Genomic DNA, 14,718 nt, shown 5'->3' on the forward strand with positions numbered 1-14,718 from the left:
GAGGCCATGTGAGAATGAGCTTATGGCAGAGATTATAATTGATAATGGATTCATCTGGTGTGCATTTGTATTTATTTGTTTACTTTATAACTTTATTTTGAAAAGTTCTATATAAATACTAATAAACTAAATAATGTCCACATGGACATGCTTTATGAGTGAGCAGCTATTTAAATTTTAAATAAGGAAGAACCACATTTTGACTCTTTGCAAAGGCAGCTTTTAACATTTTAAAAAAGATTAACTTCAGTAACTGTTAGCACAAGTTTTTAAAATTCATTTTAGTGACTTTGTTCTAAATGAATGGCAGCCATACTGAGTAATAATTAGTATTAATAATAGTATTAAATAATTCATGATAACAATATTAATTCATCAATAATTATAGTGAGTGACCCCTAAAAAAGAGTATTACTATTTACCCTGTGGAGTGAGTTGAATTTATTTATAGTGTTAGCTTTCAGTGATTAGTAAAACCAGATATTTGAGATTAAATTATCATTATTCCACATTTTCTTTGCTTTTCGGGAAGCATTTCTTTCTCAAATTCACTCCCCACCAACCAGTGGCATATTTACTTGAGTACTTCAATGAGCTAGCATCTTTTAAAAGTGAGTAAGTTCCCTTGGCTGTCCCTTTATTCCCCAGGCACTCAATCTATTCGATAGAGCCATAGATTTTATTTGGCATAGATTTCAAAAGTATGAATAATCATTTAAATTCATGATAATCATGATTTAAATATTGGCCACAATAATTTTCACTACTTTTTGTTGTCTTCGTGACAGCTGTATTGCCACCCCCATTTAAAAAAATAAAAAATAAATAAAAATAGTAAAAAAAATCTGGCTTCACTGGTGCTGTTGAGTATCTGCCTTTATATTACTTATTTACTTGACAACATATTAAAAACTTGGCAGAGAAAAATGCAGTGACATACCAGGATGCATCTTTTCCTGCTATTAAAGTACAGTATTATAATTGAGCGGACAGCAGGAGGATTGTTGTCATTGTTGAGTTATTTTCAATCAGTGTCGGCGTTTGTGATCTTGGCCGGTTGTATTAAATCAGTCACAGCTTTACAACAGATTGACCTTCCCGATGGCAGACATGAGAACACAGCTATGGCATCTGCCAGGACAGGTGTGTGTGCGTCTGTGTGCGTGTCTGTGTGTGTTGTGCTCTGTGCTCATGAATTCTTGCATGCAAGTGAAATCATTTTAGTGAAAGAAGGCCTTTCGGTCTCTGTGGGTGTGTACGGAGGTGTGTGCAGATATAACTTCACGGTAGCAGAAGAGAGCCTGTAAATCTTTTATGCATCTTTGCGTGTGCGAGGCTGTGTTCGTGAAAGAGTTTTGCGAACGTGTGTGTGCGTGCATGCTCAAGTGCCTTGTGGACATGTTGTGTGTATGTCACCCCCCCCACCCCCCAGCTCTGACAGTGGTGTGTTCCTCCACAGGTGCTATTTCAGTCGACCGACTGTCATCCCAAAATGCTTTTCAGCTGAGTGCTTTTCAAAACAATCGTCACTGGTGCCCCAGACTCTTTTTACAAGGGCCCTCTGCTACACAGAGGTTTAACATGCCGCTTCTGATCTGCTGATCAGCAGAAGGATGTATGTGGTGTGTATGTGTTTGTGCCAGAGTTCAAAATGTAATGATAATGGGGGGGTGGGGGGGCTCGCTCATTTATCTTTTGTCTTTACTGCTGCCTTTCAGTCTGCAAACTACTCATCACTCAACCAAGCAGGTCAGTTAAGACTAATATTCTTATTAAAATGACAGCCTGGCAAAAGACAAAAGATATTTTGATGAGAAGTGTATGAGTGTGAGGGTTGGGGGGGGTAGTGGATTCAAATAAAGAATACACGAGATTGACGTGACAACAAGACATGTAAGGCCCTAATAGATGAGGCCAACAAAAAGCTGAGCAACAGCTGGGAAAAGGAGGATATCACAACAAGGCTGAACCACTCATCAATTAGCATGACAGGGTGCAATAACGCACAGCTAATGGGTACAGCTCGTGTGCAGGCACACAGGTGCACATGCAAAGACATGAGACGCTGTTAAAAGCACTAAATGAAAAGGGAATTACAAGCTGTGAAAAGTCAAGTCAAAGACGGTGGGAAAATGCAGCTTTTACAGTGAGATATTAGGACGAGTATTAAAAAGTGTAGATGGGTTTGTGTTAAGCGGCTTTGTAAAAATATTCAGTCTGAAATCCATTGCTCCCTTTTAAACTTTGATTTGAAATCTGAGTTTTATTCAGCTGGACAGGAGGTGTTATTTCCCTTAGACTTTTCCTCCTGTAGTTGTCACTCCTGGTCACTTTTTTCTTTTCTTTTTTTTTGGCATCTTTAAGTGTTGCAAACGAGTGGTAGTACCATTTAACCAAAGTACATCTTCCGGAGCCCTGAAGACTGTGTGTTCGAGTCACAAGGCAGATTTGTTGGGTACATTAGGTTTTAAAAATGAGTAGTGCAAAGGAAAAATGCCACGTGGAAGCTGTGCATGTCAGTGTAAAACTCCTGCAGGAATACCGCACTAACACTTTAACTGCTGAATCTAAACTTGGAGCGTCTGCTGCCAACTGCAGTGTCTTGAGTCTGCTGCAAGTCACAGGTTTATGTTTATTGCAGGGTTTGCATTTTAGTGGGGCACACTGGTTGGATATGAAAGCGCTGCAGATGTGTTCTTGATGGGTGGTGAAAAATGTTGAGTTTGTTAAATATATCATTTGCAGTGATCACAAAAGCTATTTTTTACTACTAAAGTAGGACATGGTAGAAAAAATTTGAGAACCATCGGTTTAGGTCAGTACAGATCTCGCGATACCAGATGTGACTATGTAATATTCAGTATGACCATATTAATGTGAACTAAACGTCTACAGTAGCTATGTGATTATTTCTTTCAAATCAAATGAACCAAACCTAGGCACTCTGGGGTTGGAGACTGTGGCACAGACAAAATTATAGCAAACTTGTAATCTCATTGCTTTTGAAATGGCTGGTTTGAAGGTAGGGGCTAGGACTGTGACCACTCGGAGCAGCGGCTGATGTTGCTGCGTACGCACAGAATAGAATATATCCTACTTATTGCAAGGTATGTCCTTTTATTTGGTGTCTCAGTCCAAGGAATGCAACCTGACATGTGAGCCCTGCAATGTGGCGTCAAAAGGATGAGGTGAAACTGATTACAAACGTGAGAAATTCAGTCTCATGTGTTCTGTCCTGATCCTTCACTTTGCAGGAGCACTTGTCAGCGAGCTGCTCAATTACTGTCCGGTCTATTTACACTGTATTAACACCAAGGAGCCGGAAAGGATGAGAGGCAGGAATGTTAGAAAATTGGTTTTATAGTGCGAGGGGAAAAAGAGCGACTCAGTAATTGGAAGATTTTGAATAGATTATCTAAATTCACTTTGTAGAAAATGGTTAAACTAAGGGAAGCAGCTACACTGGTTGCAGGTATTAAGATGGCAAAACTCAGTCAGAAGTAATGATTGTAAAAATTGAAAGAACAACTCTTATTCCGTAGCTGGAGCGAAAATGCGATCGGCACAAAAAGCCAAGCGAGGGTACAGACTGATCCGATCAATTTGATTGATGTTAGCAGGTTAACATTAAGCACTGTGAGCCCCTCTGCTGAGTTTTTTCAGATGTTTGGCCCAGAATGAGCGTCATTCACGGTGCTGACGAGTGCAGTCATCACGGTGAAGACATACATGCACTCTTTTTACCCCCCGGGGATGTGTGTTTGCATTGGTTCGTATAGTATGTGTATGTCGGTATGCGTTTAAAGATGAGCGCGCGTGCACACACACTGTCAGTTGCACACATTCCAGCGTCATGGTCAAACGACTTGTCTTTCATACAGTTCATTCCTTAAAGCAGTCTGTCCTGCTGGAACTGACAGCATATGGAAAACCTGTCTAAATGAGTCCACACATCAATTACATCAACGCATTCTCACCTCGCTCGCCTCGCTTGTCTGTCTTTCCCACATCTCCCCATTCATCACATCTCTGCACTTTTTATTCAATCCGTTCCATCATTTCAGCTTCGTCTCCTGGCTCTTTCTCCTTTCAGTGCTTTTATTTTGCTGTTTTGTTATTATAAAAAAAAGTATTACTGGAGATTTCAAAATGGAATACAAAAGCAGAGTTTTAGCCGAGTTTTGTTGATGGGATGATTGACACTGTGAGAATAATGAGCATGGCTAAATTTCTCTAAGATGGTCCCCCTTTACTGTCTGCATCAGCAGGCCTGCATTAAAACATTGTACTGGGCTCTGTTGGTGGGCGTGTGTTGTGCCAAGTAGCAATAAGCAATGAAATACAATCCATGGTGTCTATTTGATGACTGCATTTGTGAATTTCAAGATATATCATACCCGGACTCTGTGGGGTTTTTTTAAAATTATTTTCCTCTTTCTTTATTCTCCTACATGTTTTGGCTGTTAGCTGGAGAACTTGAACTTCATCTTGTGATGTATGCACTTGCTTTCTTTCGAATGGGACATTATGATGACTTATTTAATTTTTCCATTTAAGGAGTGGGAAGGTGACATTTAAGGCTTTATAGACAGCTAAGGTAAATGATTGTGGTTGAGGGTTAGATTAATCAACAAAGGTTATATTTTTGTTACGTCTGTAGAAAATTAAAAAAATAATAATATTAATGCTTTCTGTCACATTCGTCTGTAAGTTCATTTGTCCTTTTTGGCAAATGAGGTCAACTCAGACTGTAAGCGAGAGAATCAAAAACATACAAAAAGAAGTTACACAACTAATTGTGATTTTTGGTTAATGTGATATGGACATTTTATTCTTATAAATGCTCTTTATTGTGACAGCTGTGCCTGCATTTTTTCCTGCAGTGGTGTCTGAACACCATCAGGATACGTTGGGTTTTGTTTAGAAATGTTCAAGTCAGCAAACGAGGAACTTGATCTAATTATTAAATTAGCATTTCTGTTGGGTTACTTATAATTAGTTGCATTTGAATTTCCATGAGTTTTACTATATCGTGATTTATATCCTGCTGATTTTATAGTGTATTTTTTACTTTTTAGTCATTTTCCAGCTTGAATTTTAGCATCTGATTCAAATAATTTGGCTTGAAACGGCTCCTTTGTCTGATTATGTGACACTCGCACTGTTATCTTTATTTCTGATAATCCTCTGCTTCATAAAATCACATTACCCAAAGGGAAAAAAATGTGACGCTTCAAGTTTTACTTTTAATGATTGAAATATGGGAGGAATCTTTGCTGCAATTTCACACGCCTGTTTTGGAGAATTCTTTTTTTTTTTAATTAAACAAATGGATGGTTCAGCTCAGGCACAGCTGAGTTTTTCTTACTCAAAAGCTGCTGCTCAGTGGCAGCTGTTAACAGAGGAAAATGTGGCTCGGTATACAAGGCCTGATTTTCCCTCCAAGACAGATACTTTGTTATTTGTGTGAACTTTGGTTTGCACTTTGATAACACTTAGCAAGTGTACAAAACGCTTTAGTCACATGCACATGTGCATACACCAATGCAAGGTGCTGCCCTAGTGTCTAACCAAGGACTCCTTAGCAGACGAGCCTGAACCATCACAGCTGCTTGTTGTGGTGTTTGTGTTCAGTAGCTGGCTGAATTTGAAACATCAACCTTCAGTTATAGTGTTTCATATAGTTAAATGTCAAAATAATTTTCAAATGCATGGAATTTTAAAAAAGGAATAAGTAAATGTGACCTTTAGTCTGGCAGACTGAGCACATTTGGTGTCATCTTTACATTTTATTTTATATCTCTGAATGATCATTTCCTCTGGCTCGTTTTCTGTCGTAAATAAACTACTCTACACTCGCTGCAGGCAGCTGTCATTCACGTTTTAAACCATGAATCGAGGCCTTTACTTTTGCAGTTTTAAAAATGTCTCAAATTAGATTTGTATTCAAGAATTATTGGAGTGGAGCACCTGTGCACTCAGTCTGAGTATTAATAAAGAGTTCTTTCATCTTCCTCTTTTCCAACCTTTCATCTTCTGCTAAACAGGCAGGGGTCATTTTGTCTAACAGCAAAATCCACTGCATAAGTGCAGAGGTGAAAAACTGTGTGTGTGTTTGTGGTAAGACCTTGACCTTGACTGCAGTCCCTAATGGAGAGGCTCTTCCCTGAATGACTCAAACTCCCCCCGCCGTACAGCGGTATGTAGCAGCCCATAAAGCATGCTTATGGCCCACTCTGGTTTCAGGGAGTGGAAGCCCGACCCCGCCCCTTCCTCACACTCTGAAATAGCCGCGTCCTTGTCCCCACACGGAGCACAGTGCGAGTCGGGGTGTATATATGCGGCTGTGGTTGATTGAGGAGCAGATTGCTGGTGACAGGTCACACTGCGTTCCGTCCCTCCGACCCCCCCCAGATTAGCGACCTGAGGTCCCCACACTGCCCTCCCCTCCTCTGGGCCCCCACCTGTTAGGATCCCTCTGCTGCTCAGAGCTTTCCTCACGCACACCCACACACAAACGCGCACACACACAGTGGTCAATCTGCATTTACAGAATTCTCTTATTTCTCCGTCAGTCAACCAGAAGGTTATAAAGGCCATTACAAGTCATTATGGTGTGTGTGTGTGTGTTGCCTGACTGTGAATTTGTGTGGGTTGAAAAGACGCCTGTCACAGCATGCTCTCATAATTGCCCTCTTAGCCAATTATCCCCCATTTAAAGCAAATCACCTGCTCTGCTCCCATGTCCACACAAATGTGTGTGTACACACACACACACACACACACACGCACAATAAATAACACGGAAACTTAATATTTAATCATTTCATCTTCCTGAGTGACATGTTTGTTTACTGTGCTTGTACTGTGTTGTTTTTGTTGTTGGCATCGTTCATAGTGTTGTCTCTTTTCTCCAGATTCTGATGCACACCAAAGACATGGTTCAGAAGGTCAGTCATTACCAAGTTGTTCCTGTTTAATATCTCTAATATGATATGTAATTATGGGCAGAATGACGTAAAATGTACAGGACAAATAATCCTTTTAATAATCACTTCTTCACTGGGTCAGCACGCCTGGATTCTTGCATCTGTATTCAGCAGCTAAATGATAAACTTGGGGTTAAATATCATTTAAGTAGCCAAATCTAACATGAGATTGTTTTAGAAATTGTGCAGTTTGATGTGTGTAATATTCAGTTTATTATCCCAGTAACTGTATGGATTCTTTCTTCTTTTTTTCTCTTACCCCCTTTTGTGTGACTCAGATGAATCTGGAAGTCATCTATGGAGATACTGACTCTATCATGATCAACACAAACAGCAAGTGTCTGGATGAAGTTTTTAAACTTGGCAATAAGGTGTGTGCTTTGGGTGTTTTATCAGTTTTTACATGCGTACCATGCAGTGGAGATTTTAACCAGATGTTGTCACTGAATCTGTGTGTGTGCACTTTGATCCCAGGTGAAGGCAGAAGTAAACAAGCTGTACAAACTATTGGAGATCGACATTGATGGTGTGTTCAAGTCTCTTTTGCTGCTGAAGAAGAAGAAGTATGCCGCCCTTGTGGTGGAGCCAAATGGAGAAGGACGTTTTAGCGTGAAGCAAGAGCTCAAAGGGTTGGACATCGTCCGGAGGGATTGGTGTGACCTGGCTAAGGAATGCGGCAAGTACGTTAGCATGGGAAACAGCGCGTCAGTGTACGGAGCACTGGTAGCACCTTACAAAAGATTTTCATTTGTAAGGAAAAATTCATTGTGTTTATTTATTTTTCTAGCTACGTGATTGGCCAGATCCTGTCTGATCAGAGTCGTGATGTCATTGTGGAGAACATCCAGAAACACCTGGTGGAGTTGGGAGAGAAGGTGGCTAGTGGAGACATACCACTGAACCAGTATGAGATCCACAAGGTGAGGGAATCACTGTTTGTGTGTTTACTTTTCATTTGATTAAAGTGGGGCTTAAGACTCTGTACATGCTGGGTTTTTCTTTTGTGCCATTCCCATTCTCATCTATTACTGCTGTCTTGTCTTGACTTCACCAGGCGCTGACAAAGGATCCTCAGGACTACCCTGATAAGAAAAGTCTCCCTCATGTCCACGTTGCTCTGTGGATTAACTCTCAGGGTGGTCGTCGGGTCAAAGCTGGAGATACCATCTCCTACCTCATCTGTAAAGTGTGTATCTATTAGAGAAACTGGAATATCTCATTACTTTGTGTGTTTCAGTGATATTTCAGTACAAATACATTGGAAATGCATCTTCTTTGCCCAATAGGATGGCTCCAACCTGCCAGCCAGTCAGAGAGCGTACGCTCTAGAGCAGCTCCAGAAACAGGAGAATCTCACTCTGGACACACAGTACTACCTGGCCCAGCAGATCCACCCTGTGGTGTCTCGCATCTGCGACCCTATTGAGGGTATTGACGGTGTACTCGTAGCCTCGTGGTTGGGTAAGTGAATTACAAGTTATTGCAGACCCCAGAAGTGAGTAATGTTATGGCTTAGGAAAATGATAAATTATGGAAAATAATTACAAAAAAGTTTAAAGGAGCTGTGTTACTTAGAAATAAAATGACAAAATTGCTCGAGGAAGTTCCCTACAGATGAAAATACTGCTTTTGGAAAACTGTTTTATGGATTAAATCATTACTTGGATTCATATTGTATGCACGTTTCCTCTCTTGTCCCAGAAGACATAATACCTGCTTAATAATCTTGTCAAGTGCTGCAAATTATTTCCAGTTTCACTACAATACATTTCCCGTAAACACTCAAATGAAGTGTCTATGGGTCACAGTTTAATTGTTTTTAAATAATAATAACATCTGTAGACAGCCGAACAGCTAAATACAGAGTCCTTAATTGCAGCATGACCACCTTTCATTGGTGTTTATCAGGCATGAAATATTTTGCCTTCAGCCGTGTTTCTGAATAAACATTGGCTCTGCTGTAAACCTTAAAAATGTTTTATTTCCGTGTCAGGTCTGGACCCGAGTCAGTTCAGAGCTCAGCAGCAGTTCCAGAGGGAGGAGGAAGCCGATGGCTTGCTGGGTGTTCCCGTCCAGCTGACTGATGAGGAGCGCTATAAAGACTGTGAGAGGTTTACTTTCACCTGTCCTCAGTGTGGCACTGACAACATCTACGACGGCGTCTTTGAAGGAGCTGTGAGTAGATGAACACACCGCTGTCCATCATAAAACTCCTCTGTATTGCTTTCTGTGTTTGTGCAGAACCAGATAATCTTTCTTAGAGTTGTATTTGAAGTCGTATTAAACCTTTGACAGTTTAGACTTCAGCTGAAGAAATGTGCTGTCTGTTCTCAGCGCACACACACAAAGCACCTCACAGATATGGCCGAAGACTGAAAGGGAAGATGGCTTTTATCAGTAATGGTGTGTTTCACTGGTCTAATGGATTAATCAGTAGAGACACGAATAAAGAGTACGACAGCGGGAGAATAATGTTTCCGAAGGCATTTCAGTAAAACTTCCTGTGAAGGATTCATGCGTTAGTCATCCTCCATATTGTGTCTCTGTCTGTATTTTAAGACAGCTGCCTGGCTCCAGTACGGACTCTGTTTTCATTGGCATAGTTTGGACTCCACAACTTGAAAAGCCTTTCCTTAACCCCTGCGGCTCTATGGAGACACACACACACACACACACACAGATCTCCTACCATTTGTCAGGCCAAGGTTTTGTGTGTATGTGTGTGTGTTATCAGCTTCTAATGAGGAGCAGGGCACGCAGCTTTTTCTTGTCTAGAAGACACTAATAAAACTGACAAGCCTTTGGCCTCGAGTGGTGGAGAGAACTTGCAATAATTAAAACAGGAGTATTAAACACACACTTTCCATAAAAGGATAATATCATTACACACTTGAGCAGATATGCTGGTGTGTTGTACTCTGAAACAGTTGCACAAGAATAATCTTGCCTGAGTGATCGTGCTTGTACTAAACGGCCTGCGTCCTGCTATTAAGAGTACAATGCATGAACTTGAAATGTCAGAATAAAATATAGCATTAGTCTAAACGAACCAGGAATCATCTGATTACTGATGTTAATTCTCCTCTCTGTTGCCGGAGGCCGGTATGCACGCACACACAGTGATACTGATAAGACGGTAAGTTAATTAAGGTGGCGAGCATGGTCTAACAGCTCAGAGAGAGAGGGGAGGACAGATGGGCCTTGACTCCTCCGCTGACACAGAGCCAGAGATGGTAGGAGGAGGCGGTGATGTATGATGGAGGACAGACAGAGGAGGAAAGTTGTTTGATGGAGGTAGCGGGAGAGGAGGATGAAAAGATTAAGTGCAGAGAGGGGAAAAAAATGTGGATAAGGTTGCAGGGGAATACCCTCAGTTCAGTTTTAATAGAGCGTTAGGTATCCCACGCAGGCAGTTAAATCAGCACGCTGTGAAAGCTGCACAAACCAAGACGTTGACAAAATGGCCTGCTTAGGCAGTTGGCATGGCAAACCTTTTAAAATTGTTTTTCAAAAGCCTATTTAGTGTGCGGACATGAGGCGGTCCAGATAACGGCCGGGGTTTGTAGCCAGAGGTAGAGGAGAACTGGGAGTGTTAGAAGATATCATCCCTTTCTCATAAGTCTCGCACAGTCACAAGACGGTACTTTGAGTGTTTCATATTTTCATTTAATTGCCCGGCGATAAAATGACTAACAAGAAAGTGGTGTGGTAGATACAACTTGTTTGGGAAGGAGAGTCTGCTCTTGAAAGTGAACTTTTGAAAGAAACATGTAAAAGATAAAGAACAGGAGGGGAGGAGATTATGGAGGGAGAAGAAGGGAGTTTGCTGTCATCCAGAGCAGACTGAAATGAGAGAAGTAAAGCAAGGCTAAGATGTGTGTTTGTGTGTGTGTTCATAAGTGTGGCTGCCTATTAGAGAAATCAAATGAGTTGATTGACTCTAACTGGTAGAAAACTGTGTGTGCGTTTCTTTTTTTTTTTTCTCCCCAAAAGGAGTGATGTAGGCAAACAAAAAGCCAGTGTGTGGCTGGGTGGGGGGGTGTCACATGCATTCTTTTATGTCACAGACTTCCCTGCAGAAACCTTTTTTTGCGGCTGTCAGTGCGACAGGTAAATGGAGTTGAGGTTTAAAGGAGCAAGTGTTTAAAGGCGTTATATTTAGTGTAATTGGTATGTAGTGCGTCTACTTTTTTCATTGCATTAACTATAAACCTTGCTGTCAAGTGGACAATTCAGGGGGACCGGGGTCATGTTGACCTGTTTTCTTCAGGCTACAATAATGTTAAAATCTACTGGACCCAGGGTTTCTTTAAGCTCTTCTGTGTTTGACGTGGTCTTTGTTAAGGTTTAAAGGTAATGGTTGTGTTTGTGTGTCGTAAAACTGGGTTTGCTGATTACAGGGTTAAATATGGAGCTGTGATGAATTCATATAGTATGCATATAAGGCAGTGAGACTATAGTTGATGTTTGCCCTTAGAAGCCATTCTACCTGCTGAAGCATTTTAGTACATGTGCATGCAAACTATAGGAGGAATTTTAAATGTCTCCTGATTTGTGGTTCCATTTTCTTTTTATTACCATCAATAAAATAAAGTTAGTTTACTTCATTACAGGATCATGCAAGCTTAGTGTACGTGGTTACATGCGGTTTCTTTTCAGGAATGTAATATATACTTTCTTTCTCAGGGTGCAAAGGTTGAGCCTAGTTTGATGCGCTGCTGTCACATCCCTTGTGGAGGTTCTCCAGCTGACTACATTGTCAACATCAGCAACAAACTTGTGCTTGACATCCGTCGCCACATCAAAAGATACTACGCTGTGAGTATTTCTGTTTATATTCCCGTCTGCCTCTGATAGTCACATTTTGATGTGCAGCTGATTCCAGATAACTAAAATAAAAAACCGATGGACTCTAAAACAGCATAAATACAGTTTTCTTTAACCCTTGTACACCAATGCCAGGTGATTATTCATTGTTTTGCTTTGAAGCCTTTTAATAGGGTGATCTCTTATTTCAGTTTGAGATGTATGGGTAGAAATGAAAGCACTTCAATTTGACATGTATTTTTTTGCATTAATATATTTCATTGACTAAAATATGCCCAATATTAAAGATAGTGTTAGAAAACTGCACATCAAGGTTCTAGGGTTAATTAGTTTGGCTGCTTTCCTTATTTATTTATTTTAAATCTTTCTCTGTGGTACTAAAAATGTGTTAATTCAATCGAAAATGGTCCTTTCTTAATGTTAAAAAACAAAACAAAAAATAAACAAGTGTGTCTTGAGTCCACATTGTTGCATCTATGCTTGTTACGTACGACAGCAGCACGTTGCTAAAGTAATTAAATAAAGGATTTGGCTGACAAAATACAAGCTCAAGTGGTCACAGAAACTGAGCTGTGTGTAATGAAATCGTCAAAACTCGGTAAAATTGACCTTCCACAAAGTGTCTGTGAAAGGGTTGGACTGTATTTAACACAATGGGGGATGCAACAGATGCAGTCATGTTAAGAGAAGCTATCAAAAGGATGTTGGGCAAAAGATGAAGAAAACCTCAGCAGGGCACTGTGCTGACATTTTCAACCAAAGAGCACACTGAGCATGTAAAATGGAAAAGAGCTCCAGAAAGATATGTCGGCGCATGATCATGGAAATAGTTAAATGGCCATTTGTACTCTGAATACCAAGTTTAAAACGCACACGCAGTTTTAGATGATAAGGTGAAATTTAAATGATAGATGTGGGAAACGGGGTCATTAAGGTATGAGCAAAAACTTAAATTACTTTAAATCAAACATAATGGACTTTAAAGATCAAGCAGATTTGTCTCAATACAAGACACCCACTTACTTGAAAGACTATTTACAATTTTTATTTGCTGTAGGTTTTCTAGCGTAAATCGTTTTTGCAGGTTGTATTTAAGCATTTATGGAAGGCGTGAAAGTGTGAATCATCATCTCTCTACGCTGGTACCTATTCATATTTTCAGCTGTGCATTGACAGATGATGAAATGGTTGTCAAATATACATACCTATAGAAATAATGCCAGTATATTTGCATTATAAAGAAGCGCAACTGTAAATAACAGCAAATCTAAGGATACTTTTCTGACAAGTAGAAGAAGGCTTACATACAGTTTGATTTTCTCCGTGCTCACCTTTCGTTGCAAAAGTTGGGCCGTAAGAAAAGAAACACCAGTTGACAGTTTTGTCAGTGCCATGTCATCAGAAAATGACAGCCATTAGAAAATTAACAAAGAAAAGAAGGAACAAGGCGCAGAAGAAGACGGGCAGTGAGTTGGTTGGACACTATTATAACAACAAAACGAAGATTGGTCTTCCTACAAAATGTTTATCCACCTTGTCTCTATGGTTTGGAAATGAACAGATGGCCTTGACTAACTAAATATTTTGTAAAATTGGGAAAGCAATGTTTCCTTTTACATAGAAATGTTTGTCTCTTCCTCACGGTGAGAAATGCAGTTTATTAATTTCAGTTCTCGGTATCGGCAGATGCCTTAAGCTGAGGATCAGCATGCTCCTAATGACCAATCACAAGTTAAAGTGGCTCAGAGTGGTCGGGTAGATCCTGGATTAGTGCCATAGCCCTGAAGATAGCCCTTTTCGCCTACAACAGTCCTATGCTGTAATGTTTCAAACCAGAACTACTTTGACATCTTATGTCCCAAAAAAGGTTAAAGCAGGCATTACAGTGCAACTTAGTTTCATGTATGTTTTGCTTTACATGTTAGGATAATAATTCAGTAATATTATTGATTATTTATCACTTAATTTAGACGCTGATAACATTTCATATTTTCAAAACTTTTACTAGTTTTGTATTTTTATTTATTTGTAAACATGGCAACACTGTTGCACTCATAGTGGTCAGTACACCACTTTGGTGCAGAGTAAAATGTCTCAGGACCTTTTTAGATGGACGTAACTGAAAAATTTAAGATTTTCTCTCTGGTAACAAATCAAACCAAAGAAACACGTGTTAAAATGTGATCTAGTCACACTGGAATGCAGAGTCATGGCAAAGGGAAACACTGTATCGTCTAAAAACTGAATTATGTTCATTTTCAGATAATATCGAGTTGCACCCAGTAGTGCAAGTTAAAAAGTCCACGATTAGTTTCTAACAAATAAAAATTGAAAAAGCTGAGACTTCCTCACCTCACACAGCTAACTATACTTGGAGTGAGATCGGTGTGAATGTTTCATAAACCTCTTTGCGAGCAATTCAGATCCTCATCCGTTATATCTTGTGAGCTTTTTAGACAGCAGAAGGCCCCAAGAAGTAGTCTTCATACGAAATATGCAATGTATGATAAAACTGCAATAATTCACTGCTATGTTAGCTAAAGTGTCAGTGAAGTTATTGAACAGAAACATGACCGTTATGGCAGTGTGGGGAAATTGAAGACGTTTGCTACATCAATATAGACCCTGAGAAGATGATTTGTAGTCCTCCTGCAAAAGACTTTGATTTATTTCTGTCGTTTTCAAAAGTCTGCCATGCCGTGGCACTCTGATTTATGGCAGTAAAGTATGTGAACACTGATATCTGCAGATTCCTCTTGGACAGAGTAGATCGAGAGGCTGTGACACATGACTGTGTAGAGGACAGTGTAGTCGATTTGCAGCCTGGGAGTGAATTAAACAGGATGCCTGCGTTGTCTTCGTAGGGGACTCTATCTCTGTGTGTGTGTGTGTGTGTGTGTGT

General features: G+C 40.1%; 1 protein-coding gene across 2 annotated transcripts in view; it reads left to right on the forward strand.

Moving 5' to 3' along the window:
- Positions 1-14,718, forward strand: part of pola1 (polymerase (DNA directed), alpha 1) — a 56,202-nt gene that overhangs the window by 16,160 nt on the left and 25,324 nt on the right. For both annotated transcript variants that reach the window (XM_005471767.3, XM_003443582.4), the window contains exons 27-34: positions 6,918-6,950; positions 7,268-7,360; positions 7,464-7,669; positions 7,777-7,909; positions 8,044-8,175; positions 8,276-8,450; positions 8,983-9,164; positions 11,676-11,807. In XM_005471767.3, the coding sequence (XP_005471824.1) occupies positions 6,918-6,950; positions 7,268-7,360; positions 7,464-7,669; positions 7,777-7,909; positions 8,044-8,175; positions 8,276-8,450; positions 8,983-9,164; positions 11,676-11,807 (1,086 nt within the window). The remainder of the gene's footprint in view (positions 1-6,917; positions 6,951-7,267; positions 7,361-7,463; positions 7,670-7,776; positions 7,910-8,043; positions 8,176-8,275; positions 8,451-8,982; positions 9,165-11,675; positions 11,808-14,718) is intronic.

Source organism: Oreochromis niloticus, linkage group LG9, assembly GCF_001858045.2.
Source record: "Oreochromis niloticus isolate F11D_XX linkage group LG9, O_niloticus_UMD_NMBU, whole genome shotgun sequence".
NCBI classification, from domain to species: Eukaryota; Metazoa; Chordata; class Actinopteri; order Cichliformes; family Cichlidae; genus Oreochromis; species Oreochromis niloticus.